The 25,884-nt window shown below is 39.5% G+C and overlaps 1 protein-coding gene and 1 pseudogene across 3 annotated transcripts; both read right to left on the bottom strand.

Annotated features, from left to right (window-relative positions):
- Window positions 1–3,927: 3,927 nt before the first annotated feature.
- Window positions 3,928–11,081, bottom strand: NXT2 (nuclear transport factor 2 like export factor 2). 3 transcript variants are annotated; one of them, XM_045817735.1, is made up of 5 exons: window positions 10,897–11,080; window positions 9,882–9,966; window positions 8,802–8,888; window positions 7,151–7,295; window positions 3,928–6,079 (listed from the first exon to the last, which is right to left on the bottom strand). In XM_045817735.1, the coding sequence occupies exons 1-5, from the start codon at window positions 10,992–10,994 to the stop codon at window positions 5,898–5,900; spliced, it is 597 nt and encodes a 198-aa protein (XP_045673691.1). In that variant the 5' UTR covers window positions 10,995–11,080; the 3' UTR covers window positions 3,928–5,897. The 3 variants fall into 3 exon arrangements, with proteins under 3 accessions (XP_045673691.1, XP_045673693.1, XP_045673692.1); XM_045817737.1 differs by lacking the exon at window positions 10,897–11,080 and adding an exon at window positions 10,209–10,263; XM_045817736.1 differs by lacking the exon at window positions 8,802–8,888 and having other exon boundaries at window positions 10,897–11,081.
- A 12,648-nt stretch (window positions 11,082–23,729) lies between these two features.
- On the bottom strand, window positions 23,730–25,092 carry LOC123804996 (annotated as a pseudogene).
- Between the last annotated feature and the right edge of the window lie 792 nt (window positions 25,093–25,884).

Below are 25,884 nucleotides of genomic sequence, written 5' to 3'. Positions count from 1 at the left end.
ACATTTTATGTGGTATCAAATCATGTTCAAAAGTGGTCTTCTGGAATGCCTTCTCAATTATCTCCTCAAATATCTGAAATAGGACACTGCCTCTGTGTTTCAACTAATTTTTATTGCCACACATCCTATTTCTACATTCTGCATAAAGACTGAACACTTGCTTTCTTAGCTCTGAACTTTGGGAGCAAGGTAAGAAATGGGAAGAAAATAGTACTGCCTTTCATGGTCTTCCATATCTAGGACACACCCAAGAAGAGGAAGTTTTTGAACATTTCTCAGTCAGGGGAACATCACTGACACATGGCACCACTCTTTGATGCCAACTCTTCCCTCCTAATGGAAAATGATAATGAAAGTATTATGCTTCCTCTATTTTTGTGTTTCCCAAACTGCTGATACAATCCACTAAGAAGTTGTAAAAAATCAACTCAGCAGGCTATACCTGCATGTAAAGAATGCAAGATGTCAGAATAGAAAAATATCAGAGTGGATCCTTGAACATCGTAAGTTTGAACTGCACATGTCCACCTATATGTGGATTTTTCTATCTTGTAAAGATCACATAAACTTATGGTATGGATATAGGCAGTGCAGTAAAATTATTTTATCTTCTGTAAGATTTTCTTAACATTTTTTTCTCTAGCTTATTTTATTGTGTAAGTGCAGTATATAACACATATACAAAATATATGTTAATCAACTGTCATTGGTAAGGCTTCTGGTCAACAGTAGGCTATTAGTAGTTAGGTTTTGGGGGAGTCAAGTTGTACATGGAATCTTGACTGCGTGGGGGCAGGGGTGGATGGGCCAGTGACCCTAACCTCCATGCTGTTCAAGGGTCGCCTGTGGTTAGCCTGAGTTTTATTTTGTATATACGAATTTTATTAATTATATTTATGCATCTGTGTACTGCGTTATGACATTTCATACTTTTGTGGTATAAAGCAAAACTTCGGAAAGCCACTTATGTAGATAATGCATATACCTCAATCCCACATCTAGGCTATATCCTAAGACCCTCCACAGCACACTTTATTTCAACAATATGCAACATTTCCCTTTTTAGTGCTTCTCTATGAAGCAAGACTGATCTATATAGCCTGCTGTCACTGAGAAATATTTTGTACAGAAAGTTGTATTTGACAAAGTATGAATATTAACAGAATACAACAGACAGCAAGTGTTTTGGTGAAATATTATTGTATAGAGCCAGTTGTTAAATCAAAAAGCCAAATATGTCCTATCATTTCCCCCTAAATGTGTTAAGGTTATGTTAAAGCACATCTATACTTGTTTTTTCTACCCTATAATAAATCATATTTTAACAAAAATCAGCAAATGAAGCCCCCTCTGTCAAATTTCCTGCCTCATTACTTTCAGGCAAGTCAATACAGCAACATTTCAGAATAAAAGAAATCATTCTATCTCCTTGGCTTTGACTTTTGCTCCTTTCCCAAACACTGCACTTACCCTTTCACCTCATCAGGACTACCTTTTGATACACATCATGCATTAAATAGTTTTCAAAACCTAAGAAAATGTTATGACTGCTGGACACCAAGGTACATGCATGCTTATGAATAAGGTCTGTGGCTCTTCTAGCCATGACCCAGTCATAAAATACAAATAACTTGGTGATGGTTTGAGTCACTGAATTAAGCTTATAGGCCTTTTATTTCCACTTACCGAAGTCATTCTATTTCATCAATCTAAGATGACATTGGTTATAAGACTCAATAATATTTTATATACCATAGACAAGAGTAAAAAAAACCTCATTTAATTGATTTGGCATCAACTTATAATCCATAAGAATTTGAGGGATATTGTGAAAAATATGTGCATGTTTGAAGACATTAAATATGGTGGTTTGTTCTAAGGGCTATTGTCTCTTCTCACTGCTTTCCAAGTTTCTGTTGACATATTTCTAATGCAAAATTAAAGTTAATGGAACCATACTTTCTGGAAACCAACTGTCTTGGTGTCACTGCCTACCGAACATAGCAATTAGGTTAGTTTCTCAAGGTTAAAATTTCAACAGCTCACCAGAAACTTCACTGCTATGTCAAACAAGTGATCTTGGGAATGTGAATACTTGGTAAGAGAACAGAAAGAACAAGGTAGGCTGGAGAAAAGACATCAAAGCTGTTAACTGTTGTTATCAACATTCTAACTTTTGTAAATTTGAAAAACCTTATATTGTAAAGAAACAACTACCTATTCTAAGGCCTTAAAGAAAAAATCAAAAGACCTTATGAGCAGTATCTGAGATTTTTCTGCTTATCTTTTCTTCTAGGATTTTTATAGTTTCAGGTCTAACATTTAAGTCTTTGATCCATTTTGAATTCATTCTTGTGTGTGGTGTAAGGAGGTGGTCTAGTTTCATTTTTCTACACGATCTGTGCCATTTTCCCAACACTGTTTATTGAATAAAATCTGTTTAGCCCATTCTGATATATCTTCTTAGGCAAGGGAGACAAAAAAAATAAATAAATGGGACTACATCAAACTAAAAAGTTTTTGCACAACAAAGGAAACCATCAGTAAAATACAGCACACTAAATGGGAGAACATATTCGCTGATACACCTGATACATCTGATGAGATGTATCCAAAAATACACCAAAAATACCCAAACAATCCAATTAAGAAATGGGCAAAGGACCTGAATAGACACTTCTCCAAAGAGGACATACATATGGCCAATTGGCATATGAAAAGTTGCTCAATGTCACTAATCATCAGAGAAATGCAAATTAAAATCACAGTATCACCTCACACTTGTAAGGATTGGGTATTACCAATAAATCAACAAATATGTGTTGGTGAGGATGTAGAAAAAGGGGAACTCTTCCTGGCTGGCGTAGCTCAGTGGATTGAGCGCGGGCTGCGAACTAAAGCATCGCAGGTTCAATTCCCAGTCAGGGCACATGCCTGGGTTGCAGGACACGGCCCCCAGCAACCGCACATTGATGTTTCTCTCTCTTTCTCCCTCCCTTCCCTCTCTATAAATAAATAAATAAATAAATAAATAAATAAATAAATAAATAAAATCTTTAAAAGAAAAAAGAAAAAGAAAAAGGGGAACTCTTCTGCACTGTTGGTGGGAATACAGATTGGTACAGCCACCAGGGAAAGCAGTATGGAGATACCTCAAAAAATTAAAAATGGAACTGCCATTAGACCCAGTGATTCCACTTCTGGGAATTTATCTGAAGAAAGCCGAAACACTAATTTGAAAGAACATAAGCACCCCTATGTTAATTGCAGCATTATTTATAATTGCTAAGACTGGAAGCAGCCCAAGTGTACATCAGTAGAAGAGTGGATAAAGCAACTATGGTAGGTATACATAATGGAATACTATTTGGCCATAAAAAAGAAAATTTTACCCTTTGTGACAGCACGGACTGACCTGGAAAACATTGCGCTAAGCAAAATAAGCCAGTCAGAGAAAGACAAATACCAGATAATTTCACTCATATGTGAAATCTAATAAACAAGCTGAACTAACAAACAATATATAGGTCTGGCACAAATAATGCCCCTCTTTTATTACAAAATCATAATATAATTCTGTAACATAAGAGTATCACATTCACGCACACCATATGATATTTTAGGTGAAATGTTCAAATTGCTATCCATCTCGTGCAAGACATTCACGTACCCTACCAATGACACTCAAGCAAGCCTTACTTCTGCAGACCCTGTAGAAAGACTCATTCATAGAGGGCAGGCAGACAGCTCTGGGGGGCAAGATTAGGGGATGGAGGGATTGAGCAAAAAGGAAAAAGGACTCATGGACATGGACAACAGAGGGGTGATTATGGGTGTGGGGGAGGAATGGGTGGGTGTAAGGGGGATAAACGGTAATGGAAGAAATTCAATTAATTTTTCTTTAAATCGAAAAGACCTTAAAACAAGTTTGAGAAAACTTGCCAAGACAAATTTTATTTTTTTCAGGTTACAAAAATATGTGCATGTCAAAAATACAGTCTAGTCCATACAATAGTTCCAGACATTTAAGTTATACAGAATTCAGAAAAAGCAGTTCATACACAAGTCTTCAAACATTCAGTTCATGAATAGTAAACAACCGCTCAACTTACTTATTGCTAGTTAAATGCAGCTTTTACTTGAGACTGTTCTCCATAAGGGAAACGGCAGTGTTTGCATATTCTGATGACTGGTGCTGCTCTGATTTTAAAAGCCAATCCAAAATCAGAATAAGTTCATTTTGAATGAAGTATAAGATTTGATTAGCATTATAAGAAAGAGTGGTCTAAATTTCAATCCTACCCCTTTCTCCAATTCAATTCTATTTTGTTAATATATCAGAAATACAAGGAGCTGTTTGATGGACAAGTAAATGAATTAGTAGTTTTCAAATGAAATGACGACAAACATTAACTTTGAGTTGTAACATAGAAACAAAGCTGGCATATCTAGCTTAAAAACATTACAATAAATTCAAGAATGAAAAAACATTTAAAGTTTAACCAAAACCCAAAGGTGTTATTTCTTTCTCTTTAGATGTTAGATGTTGAGACATAAAATGAATCAATTTGTTTTTTAGAAGTTTATGGGCTAATGAAGATCTGCTGCTCTCTATTTTCTTATTAAGAAGACAAAGAGCCATTTAACTGTAACATGTTTTAAAATAAAGCTATTTGCTTACAATGCCATATGGAAGAACAAATCATAAATTAAACAATTTTAACTTGAATGAATAAACAAAGATACTGCAGGTCATAATGTGAAACACAGGGAAGGAATCACTTTGGGAGTGGATAATACATAGGAGACTTTTGGCCTGAAGTTCACATGGAAGACTTAGAAGTTAAGGATGTTCCAAAGAGAGAGCAATGGCTTTGTTTCCAACTTTGCTGTCAGACCCTGCTACAGGGACAGGTTTATTGCTGACATTTTATCCCCATTAAATTCTTGAATAAATTGAGACATATATTGCTGTTAAGTATGAGGTAAACTGGAAATATCTTCAAAAATAATTTTTAGAATGTGACACTCATGCCCATTTGGGAATACTACCTTAGTGACTTAAATCCTAAAAACAGGCTACATTTTTAGAAGGCAGAAAACAAGTACCAAAACAAGCCAGCCCTCCTAACTTTTGACCAACCTTGGATCACTATATTTCTCACTGCCTATTCTCCTATGAAAGCTATTAGTCTCAGTACTATTCACTACCTCAAGTTATAAACCTGGAGCTGCCAAGAAAATCTTAAGTAGTTTTGCTTTTAAGTCACTGAGTATGTCCAATACTCAAGAACATGTACCTCTTTAGTAGATTAATTCACTTCATAAGGACATGTAAACATAGGAAACATTATGTAACATGAAAAAAATATCACTAAATATCCCTACATGTGATTCTAATATGTCAGAGTAGTTATGCAAACAAAAACTGGTAAATTTTTCACCAAACTGATATGAAAAGCCTTATACCAAAACCATATTACTAGTGTTTACTGAAAATAACTATGTGTTCTACTACCAAATTAGCCTAATGAGAAAAAAATTACTCCACTTCCTCCCAGTTAGATTGTGCTGATATCCTGTAGACAGTAGTATAAAAGGATTTTATTTTTGCAATACGCTGGGCTCACAGTATGTTAATAAAGATCATATGTTTATAATATTACTGTAAAACTGTCATTAGTGAAATGTATGTAAGGCATGTGAAATACTAGCATTAAAGCTCTTAAGGGCAATAACTAAAACTGGCAGCCACTAGAAAAGTTGCTGCCAGGAATAATGTATCTATGAAATTTAGTTACAGAACATACTAGTTTATCGTGCTTCCACAATGAAATTAATGCACACAAATTGCTGCTGAAACTAATGAACTGAAGGAGAATGGACTTTCACCCCCTTTAGCTACTAGCCCAATCTTGAAAACGGAAACAATCACTTGCAATCTTCCACACAGTGTTGTTAGAAGTAGTCTGAGCAGTTAGCAGGAAGTTCTGATTGAAGTAGTGCTGTCTGTTGCCATCAAACTTCACAGTTCCACTGGTCACAACAAGAACTGTAGTCTGGGCCTGAGTAGCTTGCTCTTTACCCAGACACACACAGAAAAGAGAAGAGGTTGGTTTCTATCTCTAAATAAGCAGATTTTTAGGCTTTAAATAGATTGCTTATGATTTAACACTTAATAAACATTTCATAAACTTTCTTTACTTTGAGCATACTCTTAGGCATGCACACCCAAAGCCAAAAAACCTAAATAACCATTTCAAAGATACTAAAATTATTTTCCACCCAGAAAATTTGGGGGTACTCTAGAGTTACAAAATGAAGAGCTTATATCTAGCACAGGACCATTTGGTTACTGTGTTTATTTATATTTCATTGAATTTCTAAAGGAGCCTTTTCATGTTTTGCTTCTTAAGCTACTGCTGTTTTCAAGAACTACGAAGGAAAAAGAAAACACCCTAACCTACTACTTAAAACACTTAGGACTCACCTAGAGGTTAATCTTATAAATGGCATCATTCCACCTTGAATCTAATTCTGCCTTGTCAAAAGTCATCCTTTCACATAACAAGGTTTTTTTCTGCAAAATTTTAGTAAGTTTTGCCCTGGCTGGGTTGTTCATTTGGTTAGAGCATTTTCCAGATACACCAAGGTTGTGGATTTGCTCCCTGATGAGGGCACATACAAGTATCAACCAATGAATGCATACTTAAGTGGAACAACAAATCAATATTTCTCTCTCTCAATCAATAAAAACATTTGAAAAATAAATTTAGTAAGTTGTAAGAGATACAACACATTAATCATGGATTCTGTATACTTTTTCTCTGGAGACATTTCAGAAGGCAACTATTTAGAACAGGAAAAAAAGTTACTTGGGCCTCTCCATCTACAAAAATCACATTTAGCTTCAATTACTCACATGACTTTTAATAAACTATAATCACATAATCCATCAAAACCTACTAGTGATCTTCTGGAGTGAGACAGATCTAAACTAACATCAAAAGTTTGAGAGCTGAATTTTTCATAATACTTAACTTAGAAAAGTATATTCCTAACAGTAATAGATACTTGCTGCTTTTGGTGTAAAAGCTTAGTGTTCGCTAAAGTAAAACAAAGGAAGTACCTTGAAACACTATGATCTTACCATGAACTGGTTGGCAATCTAACATATTAACCTGGAACTGACTAGAAGGCAACACATCAAAAAAATTAGCTAGGGCTTCCAGCCCTGTAACAACATTTCCATTCCATATTAAAGTGGCCTTGTCAAGATACAGCCTGGTCAGTGCCTAAGAAAGAAAGGACAAAAAAAGAAATATTTTTGTTTCTGGCAAGGCATTTTACAGAAAGGAACTGAAAGGTTATAGGGGGTATTTAACATTTTCATAGTTCTATCTCCATCTCTATTCCCTTGCCCCCTTCAACTGAAGACAGTGTGAATAAGTGTCTCTGCCTTATAACCTTGTCCTTAAATACATTAGCCTACTCTTAATAAACTAGGCAGCTAAATATACTTTTTTCATATTTCACTTTAGCCATAATAAGAACACTGCATCCAAACTGCAAGAGAATTTTAAAATTTTGCTTTTTGTATTTAAGTGATCACAAATTTCAAGCATCTAGAACCCTAACCAGTTTTAGACTCTTTCTCTTTTCTAATTCCGGGAGTTAACAAAGTTGTCTTCTATCAGGCCCTACCTGTACACTTCAATCCTGGTGTTTATATCCATTGAGTCATTTCATGTTTGAACCATTTAATGTTGTGTATGTTAGGAAGAAGTAGTTCCTTTCACTACTCAAACAGCATATTTAATTCAAATGAATCTCCAGTACTTGCTAAAGCAGTTTTTGTAAGTCAAGTAAGTTAAGGTTCCAATATGGAAAAATTCAACAGTTAATTGTTTAGTTACAGCAGTTTAGTGTGTCACAGGACTCATTATTTGCTTAATCCTAAAATTTATCTTGGCCAACACTGATCTTGACTCTGCCTTATCTTTGCTACTTTATTTTTGAAAAGCAACAAGGCACAATAAACATCCACTGTCACATCCTCTGCCCCTCTCCCACACCATCAAACACCAGTACCAGGAAATTATTTTATCTTCTGCCTTAAAAAATAGATTTTCAGAGATAAGATATTAACTTCTCTACCTGCAGCAAAGAAAAAGCTCTCTAAAGTACAATCCTATGCTGATAAAAGATCTAGGCAAGATTGCAGCACAAACTGAAATAATTCCTTAGAAGATACGGCTTAGGGATAAAGCACAATGAAAAGAGCTGACAAAGTGATAAATTGTTCTCTGGAAACTGAAAGTATCCAGGCCATGTAGATACTGGTTATGAGTGACAGCTACAGCGATGAGACTTAATATAAAACTGTCTATTAATGTATGCAATGAAAGGGACAAATCGGGGAACATTCCTTGTAATGTCAGTCCCCTTCATCAGCACAAATACTATTTTAACCAAATTGGGGTTAATTGAGACTGAGAAAATGTAACACATTTAAATAAATGTATGCCAGGTCCTATGTTAAGTGCAGTATTTAAATTGATTCCCATTTACTACCCTAAAAATAAAATGAGGTTAAGAGAGGTTAGCAACTCACCCAAGGTCAGAGGTAAACACAAAGCTGGTATATGATTCCAGAGTCCCCACTTCCATAATACCACACCAATCCTTCCCTAAGCAATGCACCATTAAAGAACCCCAGTTACCACTTTTGCAAGTCAGATAAATTGGCTTAAAAAAGAACTGGTATTTAATGAAGAGTAATAAAGCCTATTAACACTCACCCGTCTTCTTTTGTCCATTGTCTCATAGTAAATATTGACAAATTCCTCAGCAGCTCTACATGCCTGATCTACATAAGTTTTAAAATCCTACAAAAAAAATTTTCAGAACTGTGCATTACCACCCCTCCAAACCCTCACAAACACATAACCAACAGAAGCTGACGATTTATTTCAAATCACTTTGTAGCTTCATACATAGTCCATCATATTCTTCCATATGAATTAGAATATTTTAAAGACTTCGGGCTCCAAAGTTTCCAGTTTTTAAAATTTTTACTACTTTAGGGTATGTATTTTTAGAACATACTCATCCCTCATTTGTGACTTTAGTATTTTTTTTCTCACTTCAAATACAAATTTATAATCTTAGTTTGGAAACTGCTGCTTTATTTAGTATTTGCTTTAGGCTTCCAATATTTTACAAAACATTCATGGTTATAAAAAGTGTTGCAGTCTGAACTTTAAATAAGAGGAGTGGGGGAATTGTCATTGAATAAATAAATAAATCAGGAAAGCTCGAGTTCTCTTTTCAAGAGGTAAGTTATGCCCCAAACCAAAAGTTGAATGGAAAAAGAAGAGTAACAATAAAGTTTAGTAAACTATTTTAAAAATTACGTACTTAGGAAACTTCCTCACATTAACCTAAAAATCCACAGGCATTGGTAAAGAATTAACGCTGTTGGGGTTTTCTCTTGCAGGAAGATTAAGTATTACCCAGCCATTTACCCAGTCCAGCCTGCTATTTGAATTAAAAACTAGTTTCATTTCTAGCTCAAGTGATCCTGAGGTATAAACAGACCCCAACATGCCCGCCTCTTACTACCTCCCATTTCAAGGTCCTTTCCAGCATCCTAAAGAGACTGCACAGCTTCTGGCGGAGGAGGGTCGGTAATTGGGGGTCGGGGGTAGTGAGGGTAGCGATGGAGGGGGCTCCACAGAGAGCGGACCCCTCCGCCCTGGAGCCCGGCGGGCCAAGACCTGATTCGCTATTTGACCAAGTGGCCGGCAACCACTAGCGACCCTCCCCCCAGCCGCCCAAGCCAAGCTCTCAGGGACCCTGCCGGCGGCCCCGACACTCACCACAGCCGTGGCCATTGGGGAGCCTGAGGTAGTCTGTTCAGGCAGAGGCGGCGTCACGACCTCCTCACGGGTCCGGCTCCTTCCGCTGTAGGAAAACCAGATACTAACCAAGATCCCGAAACCCGCCAAACACGCGGAACCCTATCCCCGCCCATTCTCTCCCGGAAGTAGCTCTGTCCGTAGTTAAAAGTATTCCGATGTTGCAACCTTAAGCCGCTCCCCTTTGCTTCCGACTGTACCCTCCCAATCGCTTTTATATTTTCACTTGTTTGATAGTTACTTTGTTTGGAAGAAAAAAAAATCACTTTGCTTTTGTAAACTACATACTCTAAAGTAGCCTCTTGTCCATCCACAGGCCCAGGAACAAGCAACAAACTACTTAAAAGATCCAACAGGGGGACCCCATGGCTTTAGGAGGCGAGGCCAAGGCTACATGAAGACCAATGAGAAACGCGAGGAAAGATATACAGGATCTGTAGCCTATAGGAACAAGGATGGAGCTTGGAGAAGCGCGCGCAATCATACTACGCATGACTGGCAGAGATTTCTGGAACATTCCTGAAAGAATCGATCCTCGTATTAAACCCCATCGCCTCCGTAGTATTCCTAAGATAATTCACTATTTGATTTTGCAGCGCAAAAGGCTCATTCAGTTTCTCCATTCTTACAGCCCTAAAATGAGTATTTGTAGACAGCATCATCTACCCCCTTTACAGCCGACTCGGTAACAATACCTGAGATTTCGAGTAGTGGCAACGAACAAGGTATTTTTCTAAGCATTTTAACCCATATGTGCTTATTAGTTACAATATCACTCAGAGGTATTCATCTATCTGCATTTTACAGTTAAGACACCGAATAATTACGTAACCTGCCTCGGTCATTAAATAGAATTCAAACTCAAGCAATTTACCACTGAAAACTGACTTAACTCCCTAGCATTCTTTAAAACTACTCATTTCAACGCTGCTAACTTCTGGGGATTCAAATAAATCACATGTCTCTATAGTTTTACCTTGAGAAGCTGGCTCGTGGCTCCTCAGAATGACGGTCCCGCCTTCCTCCGTAAGCTTCTTTGCGTCCATGATCCCAGTCTCTTCCAGCACGTCTCATACTTTCAACCTTTTCCCCTCCCCCTCCACGGCCCCTTGGCTGCCTGTCCTTTGCCTCGTTCTAACTGCCGCGGTTCTAACCGCCGCTTTTCTCCTGGTACCTTCTTCCCTCTCGAACTCAGGTCTTACTGGCATCACTTCCGGGGAGTGTTTCGTATTTAAAACCTCCTTCCTCCCACGTGACCTCGATTGTTCCTTGTATGTTAATGACTCTCAATGTCACGTCTCCAGCCGCCGCCTAAGCTCTGAGTTTTGGTTCCACTTTGGATACAAACAACAGATTGCGTTACAGGTTTCTCAAACTTGTACAGTCCAGAATGTAAACTCGTTATTTTCTCTGCACTAAACAGTCTTATATATTCTTTCAGTCAACTATGTTTGTACTCTTGGAACCTTTTTGGGGGGATCCCCCCATTATCATGATTTCTTCATTAATTCAACAAATATTTATTAAGTGCATACTGTGGGGCAGGCACTGAACAAGTTTCTGAATATAGAGTGGTGAACAAAATAGACGTGATCCATAGTTCATGAAACTCACAGTGTAATATGAATGCTAGACAAAAAACCAACGAATTACAGAGGGGTTCCAAGTAACTTGTCCAATTTTTCCGATTCCTTCAAGTAACCTCCCTGTTCCTCTCCTGTTTCTCTCCTCTGTACACAAATTTTTATTTTGATTACTTTATTCTCATTTTTCAAAAATTTTCCTAATCTTTAAAGACCTACCTTGATCTGGTCTCAGTTTACCTTTCCATACTTTTCTTCCATTATTCACCAACATTGGCAACGTTAACTACTACTGTTTGTCAAAAATGACTGCTTTTATTGCTTTATAGGTGATTGCTTTACGTGATCAAAAGTTTAGAATGCGTCTGGTGTTTATTTATGATTTCATTCAATCTTCCCAACTTCTGGAGAGAGAAATATTATCATCTAAATTTTTAAGAATTTAAACAGAAGTTCAAGGAGGTTAAGTTGGCCATGATGACACAGCTAATGGAGCTGGGATTACAACCATCAACTGTCTTTGTTCTTAGACACACTACCACTCAAGCATATGTTTTATACTATGCTTATTTTGAAATGTTTGTTCCCTCCGTTTACACCAGCCCTTTAGGGACCAGAGTAGGTGAAGTCTCTTCCGTGAAGCATTCCTTCATTTCATTATCCCAGAACCCCAAAGGATATAAGCTGTCCTATGGCTATGAGGAGTGGCTATTGCTGTGGGGCAACAGTGCCAGGAGCTACAATAGCGTTGAGTGTCTAAAGGGACAGCTGGACAGTGGGCTCAGGCTGCGGCGTGGCACGGCACATGGTGAGCTGTGAGTACAGGCCTGAGCCTGGAGCGCAGGTAGGGGGTGCTGCCACGCCTCAACCGACACCAGCCGGTGCAGAGCAGAAGCTGGCTCCTCGGGCGCTCTGTCCCAAAGTGGCTCAGGGCGCTCTGTCCCAAAGTGGCTCAGTCCCGAAGCAGACGTAAAGATCCTTTCCAGACCCTAGTGGTACAAGTTCCCTCCTTGCCCAGGGCCGCTACCAGCACCCTCCCCAACACTGCTACCGGCACCCTCCCCCACACTGCCTTTGCCTCTGGCGGTGGCTGCTAGGTCATTCTCGTCTCCAAACCAGCTACCAAAGTTGTCCTCGGAAAACTCAGGTTTTATCGGAACCCTTCTTTACCTAAAGTCCTTTCGTGGCTTCCCTTACCTTAGCCCTGTGTTTCTCTCCCGGCCAGTCAGGCCCTGCACACACGGCCTGCGGTTCAGTCTCCTCCATCAGCTCAGATCCTGTGCTGCATAGGGCGCTGTGCCAGGTGCTCACGGGGCAGAAATCAGAGGTCAAGAAGTTACTTGATTAAAATGTGATAGATGACACATAAGGGACCCAAGTGGAGGGTGGGCCAAGTGCTCACAGACTCTGACTCTCAGAATGTTTCAGCATCAAGCACAACAGGCACGTGCGTATGTGCAAGGGAAAGAAAAAGATGCTTTGATGTAATCAAAATGTAATTTAGAATATGCAATTTAAAACTTTTGGTCACTTCATTCTGGAAGTGAGGATTATTTGTGGTCACATCCCCATGCAGTCAGTTATTCATATGTCCAAAAAGAGCTCTGGACAGACCCAAACTTTTTTCATCTTTTATACTTTACTTTTCTGTCTCTGAAAAAGCAGTAGGGCTCTTGACATTTTTTACAAGTTTTCAAATGTTTTTCAAGACAATTTATGTAAATAGCTTTGAACTCTCAACAAGGAGTCTGCCACTTCCCTCTGTGTTTACTCACATGTTCACCAGTGTGCATGAGTGAAGTAGGTGTCATTCCTCACACCTCCCTTCCAGGTAAAGGGGGAAAAAAGGAATAGCTGAGCCAGAGATGGAGGAAAATCTCAGAGTTTGCACTGAATGGTTGCATAAAATGTTGTTTACTTTTATAGTTGTGATATTAGGATGGGACACTGAGTAAACTGAAAATATAGAAAAGAATGTTGGGATCTGATTGATCAGAGCAGTGAATCTGAACCTTAAGAAAACTGTGTTTGGGAGGAACAAGTGGGAATCAGGTGAATAAGACACAATTACTCTTTACTAGAAAATTGCACATGTGCAAAAAATGGAAAGTGTGACTAGTAAGGGCATGAAAGGGCTTAGAATACTGAATGGCATGTTGGTTAAGCACATTGCTGTTAGCATCAGTTTGGGTTTAAATCCTTGCAATGCCACTGAGTAGCTCTGTTACCTTGGCCAAATCACCTAAACATTCCATGCCTCAGTCTATCAATTTGTAAAATGGAAATGAGAATATTACTACATATTTATTTATTTTTAAAAATATTTATTTATTTATTTTTAGAGAGAGGAAAGGGGAAGGAGAAAGAGAGGGAGAGAAACATCAATGTGTGGTTGCCTCTCATGCGCCCCCTACTGGGGACCTGGCCCACAACCCAGGCACATGCCCTAGGATAGGAATGGAACCGCTGCCTCTCTGGTTCACTGGCTGGCACTCAATCCACTGAGCCACACCAACCAGGGCTATTACTACATATTTAATAATACTCTTGTAGGAATTAAATAAATCAGTGCCATGCATACAGTCCCTGCTTGAGGGATATTATTTTCCTACACGTGGAGGATGAGATTTTGCAGCCACCTATTTGAGAGTATGAAGTTGGGACAGATTAGGTAATACACTTTTGGTGTATTGAGAGGCATCAGTATAGTTCAGGAGAGGAATGGATTATCTGAGATAGAAGATTGTAGGAACAAGAAATTGGGTTAATTAGGATCACTTTTGTCTGTGCCTTACAGCCATCTCTCCTGTTCAGGTGTAGGCCTAAGGCAGGGGTGTCATACTCATTTTCACCAGGGACCACATTAGTTTCAAAGTTGCCTTCAAAGGCCCGAAATAATTTTAGGACTGTATAAATGTAACTACTTCTTAACTGTTAAGAAGTTGAAATTACATTTGGCCCTTTGAAGGCAACCACAAGGCTGATGTGGCCCCTGGTAAAAATGAGTTTGACACCCCTGGCCTAAGGGAATTAAAACTGTTTGGAGTTACCAACATCCCTGTTTGAATCTATACCTTTCTCTTGACTTGATAAGAACTATTCTTTCACAATCAGGTAAGTGATCTGAGCAGTCATCCCCTTCCTCTCAGGTCTGTAATAGACAACCAACCTCTTACATAAAGACTCATACTCTACTAAGTTAGCCAGGTGCCTTTGATCTGTTCACATTAGATAGTGCTTTTTTAAAAAAAAATACTTCATTATTTATTTCTTTATTTTTAGAGAGAGGGGAAGGGAGGGAGAAAGAGAGGGAGAGAAACATCAATGTGTAAAGCTACATCGATAAACATGCCTCCAACTGGGGACCTGGCCTGAAACCTAGGCATGTGCCCTGACTGGGAATCGAACCAGTGACCTTTCAGTTCACAGGCTGGCACTCAGTCCACTGAGCCACACCAGCCAGGGAAAATAGTGCTTTTAAAAATAGGTTTAATCTGATATAATTCCCATTCCATTCAATTCACTCATTTAAGGTGTACAATTCAATGTTTTTTACTGTATTTACAGGGTAATGTAAGCATCACCATAAAATTTGGGAGGTATTGCCCTGAAGGTAACCCCCTTTTCCATTAATGGTCAGTTCCTATTTCTCTTTCACTCCAGCTCCTAGCACCACCAATCTATTTTCTACTTCTATAATTACCCTATTCAGGACATTTCATATAAATTGAATCAAACAAAATGTGTTCCTTTGTTTCTTAGTATAATTGTTTCAAAGTTCATCTATGTTGCAGCATGTATCAATGCTCCATTCCTTTTAATTGCAAAATAATATTCCATTGCATAGCTGTAACACATTTTACTTATTGACTCATCCATTGAAAAACTTTTGGTGATTTTTCCATTTTGGGGGGATGTTATGAATATTGCTTCTATAAACATTTGTGTACAAGTTTGTGTGTGGACATATGTTTTCAATTCTTGGGGTAGATTTCTGGGAGTGGAGTTGCTGGATCATATAGTAACATATTAAAGAAAACAAAAACAAAATTCAGCTGAGTAAATTTTGAAGACCTTACTGGCTTTACTCAATGATTCATGAATTGGGCAGCATCGAATCTAGCAGATTTAAAGGAGCTCTGAGGAGCTTTACAAAATAACAGACTTTTATACACAGAAGGGAGTGGGGGCAAGGAAGTTATAGTAGGTAAAAAAAGAAAAGCAGGTTGGTGATTACAAGGCTGCTTTCCTTTAGGGGATAGCAGAGGTCTATCAGTCACATTATGTAACTAGTGCTGATCAGGAGATTCCTCATTGACTGTTTTAAGATTCCATTTCTGGGAGAGCTGAAATTGTAATTGCCTTAGTTTCCATGGGGCTTAGGGGCCCTGTTTTCTTCTTTTTAACATATGTTTAATGTTGTAAGGCACTGCTGAACTGTTTTCCACAGTAGCTGCACCATTTTACATTCCTACCAGCAATGCATGAGGGCTCCAATTTCTTCACATCCTCACCAATAATTGTTGTTGTCTATCTTTTTGATTATAGCCATTCTAGTGGGTGTGGAGTGGCATCTCACTGTAGTTTTCATTTCTATGCCTTTGAACCATAATGATGTTGAACATTTATTCTTGAGCTTATTGGTCATTTGTATATCTTCTTTGGAGATATGTCTATTTAGATTTTTTGTCTATTTTTAAAATTAGATTGTCTTTTTATTATTGAGTTTTAAGCATTCTTTAATTTTTTTTATTTTTAGAGAGGGGAAGGAAGGGAGGAAAAAAGGGAGAAAAATATCAATATGTGGTTGCCTCTCCAGTGCCTCCTACTGGGGACTTGGCCTGCAACTCAGGCATGTGCCCTAGGCTGGAAATCGAACCAGTGACCCTTCAGTTCACAGGCCAGCATTCTATCCACTGAGCAACACCAACCAGAGCAGTTTTAAGCATTTTCTATATATTCTAGATACAAGTCTCAGATCAGATATATGATTTGTAAATATTTTGCTTCATTTTGTGGATTGTCTTTTCACTACTGTGGAGCTCTGGAGGGAAGTATGGAAATAGGTGAATAGGTCAAGTTACTACACTGCAAAGTTTGCTCTCGTTATGGATGTCCAGCAGTTCTCCTTGAATAAATGCTCCTTAGATTTTTGCAAGTGTTTTTTTAATTTCTACAGTTCTGGAAAGTTAATTTTTATAATTTTTGCCAATATTTTCATTGTTTTAATGGCGGGTGAAATTACAAAGGTCTGCACTCTGTCATTCTACAAATCGTGCCTATGTAACACTTTTGTATATCTTTAAAAAAACATGATTATAGTTGGCCTTTTATTATTTATATATTCATATTCATCATTGGATTTTAAGTTCCTGTGGCTAACATTATGTGTTTTTCATATTTTAACACATATACTACTGGCTTTGAGTAAATAATCTTACACAAAGTAGGTGATTAAAAGCAAATTACCAAATGAAATATTCTCTTCTGTTTAGCTTGCCTTTATCTCCTTTATAAATCCATTCTGAAGGAAGTGAAGGTGTAGACTAATTTCTTACAAAGGGATCTTTTTCTTCCTGTTATGATAGAAGTGAGAGAATAACCGATTTTCACCTCATTACTTTTCAGTTGCCTTCTCTATAGGTCATTGACAAGTCTTATCTTCAACTCTGCTGGCATATTCATTTCCTTCAGGTAATTAATTTCAGAAGCAACATGTATAATAGGTTTTTATATTGGTTGACCTCTCAGGTTTTTGGAAGTTCTATTAAAACTGGCTCACCTAGTCTGCAAATGTCTTAGAAAAATGTCAACTATCATTGTCAAGACATTGGAATGTAAGGTTAACACAGGGACATGCATTTAATTAACAAGATGAGAAACTAAATTTGAAACCAGAAAATACACCAACATTCGTGCTGCCTGTCACATACTGAACGCAATAAGCAGAGACAGGGATTGACTCTTTATGGGCGCTTTATTCAGATGGCCGGTGATCTGAGAAGATGGCGGGTTCGCACCCTAACAGACCGTCTTACATTTTCTTTCAAGCCAGCCTTTTTATAACAGGGAATATACAAGGTGCGGTGAGGGGTTTTGAAATTCAGGGAAAATTCGGTGAAAGAAGAAAGCAGCACTCTTGCCCCAGGTGGTTAGCTGTTCCCAGGGGCAGGTGGTCATCTGTCTCTCCCTGGAACACAATGGCCTGGATGTGTCCACTTGTTCCCCAGGCACTAATCTTTAGCAGTGCCCCAGGAGGTCGGCTGTCTCTCCCGGGAGTGGTGGGTGGGTAGCTGCAGTTCCTGAAACAATAGCTTTAACATACGCATTACCTACTAGGCTTATTAACTATTTACCTTAAACTAAAATTTTCCAACTCTTGAGTGCCCTGTCATTCCCCCACTGTTAGTTTTAAAATATCTTATTTCTATAAGATCAGTTAGGTTGGAACAGCAGAGTCCTTCCACATATTAGAAACCATCCTGTGGGCAATTCATCTTCACACCTGCTGAGAGCACAAAAACAGTTTTTTTTTAGTACAGTTGACAAAAGTTGCACACTGTCCAGCTGGGGCTACATTAGTGACCTTCAAGGAAAACATTTCCCTGTCCTTTATAGTTACCACTGGTCCCCAATTATAACTACCAGAGTAGGTCATTTACTATTTGATATGCTCAAACACCGTATAATTTCTAAGGCTTTCCAATGGAGTGCAAACACCTACAAGGAATGAAATGAAAGTTTGTTCAACATAAGTTCCTCCTGCAAGACAAAAGTCAGAAATATTCAGAACATTTTTGCTAAATATACCCAAATATTTTCATCTCGTTTGGAAGGCATAAGTTGTCCATAAATATTGTTTCCGAAAGATGACTTTCAGGTCTTCCTGAGGTTTGGCAGTCCATCGTCCCTCCAGTGCTTTTATTCTGGTGTGATGAATCCACGGTTTTATTCCTGCCAGCTTCACCATGGTGGGGGTAGTGAGGAGTACGTCCCAAGGTCCAGTCCACTTTTCTTCTGGTTGGCTCTCTGGAGATGCTATCATCCAAGTCTTGAGTAGCACCTTATCTGCAGGCTTGAATGAATGCAGCAAACCTGTCGGGGAGAGGTCTCTAATACAGGCAAGGTCATTAATTGCAGCTAAGGTCTGACTTAAATGTTGTACATATTTCTTTACCTTTACTTCTTGATCTATATACATATCTCCCACCCCAATCATAGCCTGAAATGGTCACCTGTGCACAATTTCAGAAGGACTCGATTGAATCCCACTTCGAGGAGCCACTCTTATCCTGAGCAGGGCAATAGGCAAAGCTTGATCCCAGTGAAGATGAGTTTCTTGACACAGCTTGGCTATATTTTTCTTCGAGATGTGATTCACCTTCTCTACTTTCCCAGAAGCCTGAGGCCTCCATGCCGTGCGGAGTCTCCACTTGATTCCTGAAATTTACCAAGCTACTGTGTAATTTCTGAAACAAAAGCAGGTCCATTATCACTCCGGATGCTGCCAGGGAGGCCAAAGCAAGGGATTATTTCCTTCAGTAAGGCTTTCACTACCTCCAAGTCTTCTCCATTCTAGTAGGATAAGCTTCCACCCATCCTGAAAAGGTGTCAACAAAGACTAACAAATATTTCCACTCTCAGACCCTTGGCATCTGAGTAAATTCAAGTGGGCACTGTCCTTGGTATTGTGGGGATCTGTCCTGGGGTTGTTCTTCTGGCACACAACACATCCAGCAATTAATTTTCATAAGGCTTTAGGAATTCCAGGACCTGTGAGCCACGGTTTGACATAGGTGGTTAATGAGTCTCTTCCTTAGTGTGCGGCCTCATGCAAATGCTTCATGACTGGCCCCACTAAATGTTCAGGAAGCAGTATAACTCCTTTCTTACTCTTTTTCCATCCACTATCAGGACCTTCTTCATCAAACCCCAACCCTTAGCTTTCTCTAAGTCTTCAAGTCGGATGGATATTCAGGGCCAAATTGTGACAAGTCTAGACCAGGTACCAAAGGCATTATAAACGCTCCTTTGGCAGCCTCCTTTGCTGTCCGATCAGCCAGATCGTTTCCTCTAGCCACTGCAGTGTCCTCTTTCTGATGCCCTGGGCAGTGCATAACTGCCACCTGTAAAAGTACCTGAATGGCCTCTAATAATTTTTAAATTTCTGCTGTATGCTTATTCTCCTTTTTTTATAATCATTTTTTATTGTTGTTCAAGTACATTTTTCTGCCTTTTCCCCCCACCCCTCCTCACCACCCTGGCCCTCCCCACCTCCCTCCCCTGTTTCCACCACCACCCTTGTTGTCCATGTGTCCTTTATAATTGTTCCTGCAAACCCTCTCCTTTTTATTTGAAGTTAACAGTTCTTTTTCTTTCCAGATGGAACCACATTCATGCAAAGTTAGGAAAGCTAACCTTGAGTCGATATACATATTCACTCTCTTTTCCTGCAACAATTACAGCACCCTCGTCAATGCAGTAAGTTCAGCTTTCTGAGCAGAGGTTCCCAGTGTCAAGGCCTTGGCCACCACTGCTCCTTCAATAGCCACAACTGCATAGCCAGCCTCTCTGTTTCCTTTGTCCATATAACTGCTTCCATCTGCACAGAGAGGCCAGTCTGCTCCTTCTAAAGGATGGTCCTGTAAATCAATTCTGCTAGAATACACTTCACCAGTTATTTCAACATGGTCATGTATGAGTGCCGTCGAATTGGCCGGTGAGAGAAGAGAGGCAGGATTTAACTTACGGTCTTGAGGGAGACATTGGGATTGTCGAGAGCAATGGCTCAGTACCTGCCCATTCTTCCAGCAGTGAGCCACATATTTCCCTTTTGCTCTAGCAAGCTCAACCCTTGCTGGGGTGCATAAATGGTGATAGGCTCTCCCAAGGAAAACTTTTCAGCTTCCTGTAAGAGCTGGCAGGTGGCTGCCACAGCTTTCAAGCAGGCTGGCCACCCCTGGACAGTGTGATCTAGTTTCCTTGACAATTATGCAATGGGCTGAAAAATGTCACTAAGCATTTGGGTGAGGAATCCTAGGGCAATGCCCTGTCATTCATGCACATATAATTGAAAGGGCTTCACTAGGTTTGGAAGCCCCAAGGCCAGTGCAGAAGCCAGGTGTGCCTTCAGGGACTCAAAAGCCTGAGTGCACTTCTTTGTCCACTCACTCTAGAGGGCCATATTCTGGTACCTTCAGAGCCTCATACAGTGGTTTAGCCATGAGCCCAAAGTTTGGAATCCAAATGTGGCAGTCACCTGCCATCCCCAGGAAGCTCCTTAACTGTTTCCTGGTATTGGGAGGGGTCCTCTGTGGACTTTTGTTGCACTGCCTGCATCATATTCAGACTTTTCTGCTCCAGGACACCTTTTCTCCTTCCCTCAAGGATGCATCTCTTATAATGCTCCAAGAAAGGAAGGCTGTTCCCGTTAGAGTCCCAGTTGGGCTTGGTTAGAGGTATTGCCCTAGTAGGGTCGAGAGCCCCATCTGGATTTTCTTGGTGTAACCTCCGAGACTCTTCATTTGCCTTATCCAACATCAGCCTCAGCTTATCCCCTGTAAGCAAAATATTTAATAAGGCTTGTATGCCTGCCCAATTGGGATTGATGAGTGGCAAAACTGATGTAACCACATCAGTCATTTTTTAGCAGGATCATCCCTATGAGAAGGGTTTGAGCTTTCCCAGTTTAACGGATCTGATGTAGAAACAGAGTATATGCCCAATAATATCCAGCAGGTTGGCCCTCTGGCCCTACTCTCACTGGAAGTCTCCACAAAGGATATTGCCCTGCCCCGGTAGGGGCTTTTCCTCCACCGAATTTGGTTCCCTGGCGGGTTCGAGGGGGTGATGCCAGTTCAGGGGCACTTTCCCCAGTTCCCTCAACTGAATAAGGAAGAAGGTGCCCTGGAGCTGTGGGAACTCTGCTATTCTTGAAGCAGTCATAATATCTAGATCTTCCTGGTCCCTCTCCTATGAGCCTCTATCTTTCACACGCAAATTCCCTTTTCTCTGAACCATTAATTTGTTTCCTTTTAATTCTGCATCTTTATCCTATAAACTCATAAAAAAAAAACTTCTAGGTAAGGCATTTTGTCCCACTCCCCTGATTTTTGACAAAACAACTCTAGCTACAGTGTAATATAGTAATTTAAAGACCCAGTCAGTGACCAGTGCTCTCCTGAGTCCAAATTATACAATATGTAAGCCGAAGAGTGTTACGGTAAAAACCACACTCACTCTACTCATACGTTTATAAGTAGACCAATTAACCAGAACTTGCCCCAACGGGCTGTTTCCTGGAACAGAGCCCCCCCCCCCACCGTCCCCAATTCTACCAGACAGAGCTCCATAAGACAGAAGGTACTGAAACCAGATCAGACGTCATTTCCCAGACAGAGCTTCATAAAACAGAGGGTACCTTAACCAAATCAGAAGACGTCCTTTTTCACCAAACAGAGCTCCGTAAACCAATGGTACCTTAACCAGATCAGATGTTCTTTCCCAGACAGAGCCCTGTAAGCCAGAAAGGTACCTTAACCTGATGACCTAAGTCATGACCTGAGATTGTAAACTGAACCAGAAAGTACAGTGATTCAATCAATGTGATAAACGATGAGAAGTGCTGGGAGTAAGGGGGAGAGTCCCCAAGTGAAATTACTTGGCAGCTGCTTGGGATTCTCCAAATCCAAACCCCCCAGGGCATCTCAGCCCAGGCAGCCAATGGGACTCCTCGCCAAATACCCAGACTTACCAGAGAATCCCAAAGTCTGTCCCTGAGCAGAGATGCCAAAATGTGGAACTGGAAAAGACACTGGCACTCGTGCTGCCTGTCACATACTGAACCCAATAAGCAGAGACAGGAATTGAGTCTTTATGGGCACTTTATTCAGATGGCCGGTGATCTGAGAAGATGGCAGGTTCATACCCTAACGGGCCATCTTACATTTTCTTTCCAAGCCAGCCTTTTATAACAGGGAATAAACAAGGTGCAGTGAGGGGTTTTGAAATTCAGGGAAAATTAGGTGAAAGGAACTTGAGCATTCTCACCCTGGGCAGTTAACTGTTCCCAGGGGCAGGTGGTCATCTGTCTCTTCCTGGAACACAATGGCCTAGATGCCTCTTCTTGTTCCCCAGGCTGTGGTCTTTAGTGGTGCCCCAGGAGGTCTGCTGTCTCTCCTGAGAGTGGTGAGCCGGTAGCTGGAGTTCCTGAAACAATAGCTTTAACATATGCATTACCTACTAGGTTTATTAACTATTTACCTTAAACTAAAATTTTCCAACTCTTGAGTCCCCTATCATTAAGATGTCTGATAATACCAAATATTGAGGATTATGAAGTGAATAAACAGGAACTCTTATACATTTCTGCTGTGATTGGCAATAGGTATAATCACTGTAGGAAACAATATGGCATTATTTTATATATGCATACTCTACAATTCAGCGGTTCCACTCCTTGGTCTGTTCTCTTGAACATGTGTACAAGGATTCAAAAATAAGAATATGCATATAAGTGCTGCATGTAACAGCAAATATTTGGTGGCAACCCAAATGTTTAGGGTTTACAGGAAGGGTGGGATGGGATAGATAGGTGTAAGCTATTAATAATGTTCTATTACTTGACTTGGGTGGCAAATTAATGGGTACTTATTATATTATCTGTGAATTTTAATATCTGTATCTTATGTATAGTTTTGAGTATCAAATAGTATATTTAAAGAGTAGAAAACTTGAGTGTGAGCCATACCTCTCTGGTAGTGTAGTGGTTAGGACTTGGTTCTCTCATTGTTGTGGCCCTTGGTTTGATTCCCTGTCAGAGTTTAAACTAAGCCTTTTTTTACTGCCCCCCCACCCTGGGGAAAAAAATTAATTATAAGGAATGATCTAATTCCTTTTTTTCAATATGTACATGATTATGGTTTCCAGTAAAGAAATATTGAAGTATTCAATTGTTTATACCTTTATGTTGAGGCAACCATCTCTACACCAGCATGGTAGTTTGTGGTATTCTCAACTCAAATACCATGAGTGATCAGTGGGTTTCATTTTCTCCCATTCTCCCAAACTTCATTAAAGAAAAAGCAGTGATGGTGTATCTCTATAACATAGTCAATTTTCTGGGTTTCTTCCCTTGAAAACGTGGCATTTGATTTCCAAACACATGCCAGAGCATACATGGTTCCCAACTGTACTACGTAGGTGAGAGGCTGATATCCTAAGATGTTCATCTTCCAAATTTCCCCAGTCTGTGGTCTGTCTTTGGATCAGCAATAATTGCCTGAACAGCTACTATGGCTTCATTAATTTTTGTCTGTGGCTCTCTGAGCTCTTCTATATGCAGCATTTGCAGAATTTGAGCAGCTTCATTAATAACTCCATCTCCTGTGTCAAACCAAGAATATGCTTGTCTAAAAGAACAGGCAATCTCTCTTTTGTTTGATTTTCTTTAGCAGCGGCATCCTGTGTCAGGTGCTCCTGAACCAAAATGCGAATTGCCTTAGGCATTACCAGGTAATCATTCTGGCACTTAATCTCAAGTTTAGCCAAAGCCATTATACCAGCCTTCAGATCAAGATTATTACTTCCAAATTTTTTATTATATATTTCATTGTTGTTCTATTGCAGTTGTCCCAATTTTTCCCCCCTTTGCTCTCCTCTGCCCAGCCCACCTCCACTCCCACAGTCAATCCCCACCCTGTTGTCCATGTCCACCAGTCATTTACACATGTTCTTTGACTAGTCCCTTCCCCTTCTTTCCACCCTTATCCCATTACATCCAAACTAATTAATGGCTGTGCATTGTTAGCTGCACTGTCAGTATTTTTTTGTATTATCAGGTACCAAGTCCTTGTATTTTTTTAGCATTACCTTCATATTCACGTCTAACAGCTAAACCAAGAAGGCAGTCAATTGCTTCTTGTTGATCTTGAAAAGGAGAATTAACACCTATGAGATACATTTCTAAGAACTTGGGCCATTCACTGCTGTGGATATTTCTTAAATTACTTTGTCTTCAACTTTGTAGTGTCTGATTTTCTGGTTTTGAAGCCAAACAGTACAGAAGAAAATGGAAAAAAGATAAAAAAATATGAACAATAAAATGTCAGTAAATACATATCTGTCAACATTTGAATCTAAAAAAGAAACAAAATAAGTGAACAAGCAGAAGAGAAACAGACTCGTAGATACTCCCTAGATTCAGAGAACATTTTGATGATTGCCAGATAGGAGGAGGTTGAGGGGATGGTCACAAAAGGCGAAGGGATTAAGAAGTCAGATTGGTAGTTACAGAACAGTCATGGGGGTGTAAAGTACAGCATAGGGAATATAGTCAGTAATATTCTATTAGCTATGTATGGTGTCAGATGGGCATGACATTTATTGGGATGATCACTTAGTAAGTTATATAATGTCTAATCACTGGGGTATATACCTGAAACTAATACAATATGGGATGTCAACTGTAATCGAATCATAAAAATGATTTAAAAATGAAAAGAATAAAAATTAATAAATTCTGCTCCATCTTTGCAGTTGAACCTGGCAGGGTTGTGGCACTCAGGGGGAGTCAGCTTGCATCAAAACATGGCCCTGGCTTCTAGCTCTGGTTCCTGAGCTTCGGCCTGGATAGAAGAGGCAAGGAGGTGCGCGCAGCGCAGTGAGAGGGCCTGATCAGTGTTATTTGTTGTATTTTCAAGTCAAATACTGTGACCAATCCGTATTGTGGTTTCCCAAAATGGTAAATAATTCTTGGTAAAATTTGCAACAAATTATAGCACAATTTCCTCTCAATTTATGTGGTAGTTACATTCTTAGAAAATTCAATATATGTTGAAATTTTTTTTAAAGTTCTGTTGTATTTATACTTAACATAGAGTCAGGTTCTGGACTCAGATCAGTGTAATCAGCTTTTGTACCTACTTAATTATCCAGCAGAAAACAGGGAGGGGAAAATGTAGGTTTACAGCTGTGAATATGTGAAACACAGAGTTTATTCTTGTATTATTATTTATGTAATTATTGTATTATTTTTCATACAAACAACTGCAAACCTACTTTTGTCCCACTCTGTATTTGAAAGACTTATGGGACAACTCTTTTTTTGTGTGGGAATATTGTGAGCATTACTGAAGTCAGGTATCCTCAGTACCAACTCATGATAATGTCTCCCAATCATTGATTTCTCAGTTGCTGCCTAGAAGGAACAGTATTACCAGAATCCCAGCCCTGGTGGAAGGGGATAAGAGTGGGAAACCACCAGCTTTCCAGTGGTTTGGGCTCTTACACAAATAAGACAATTGGCTCCTCAGAGGAGTTTTCACACCTGGCCACAAAGGACTAATGTGAAATGGGAAAAGGGGTTGTGGAGGAGAGAGTTA

This window comes from Phyllostomus hastatus, unplaced genomic scaffold (genome assembly GCF_019186645.2).
Source record: "Phyllostomus hastatus isolate PE091 unplaced genomic scaffold, TTU_PhHast_1.1 phas_scaffold_28, whole genome shotgun sequence".
NCBI classification, from domain to species: Eukaryota; Metazoa; Chordata; class Mammalia; order Chiroptera; family Phyllostomidae; genus Phyllostomus; species Phyllostomus hastatus.
This window is presented reverse-complemented; position numbering and strand designations above follow the sequence as displayed.

What these genes read in the sequence shown, in the direction of transcription:
- NXT2 (XM_045817735.1), bottom strand. Translation starts at nt 10,994, where the DNA reads ATGAGACGTGCTGGAAGAGACTGGGATCATGGACGCAAAGAAGCTTAC. An exon ending in CCCCAATGGCCACGGCTGTG is followed by an intron (nt 8,889 to 9,881) that starts GTGAGTGTCGGG and finishes TTTTTTTTGTAG; the next exon opens with GATTTTAAAACTTATGTAGA. An exon ending in AGATTGCCAACCAGTTCATG is followed by an intron (nt 6,080 to 7,150) that starts GTAAGATCATAG and finishes GTCTGGGTAAAG; the next exon opens with AGCAAGCTACTCAGGCCCAG.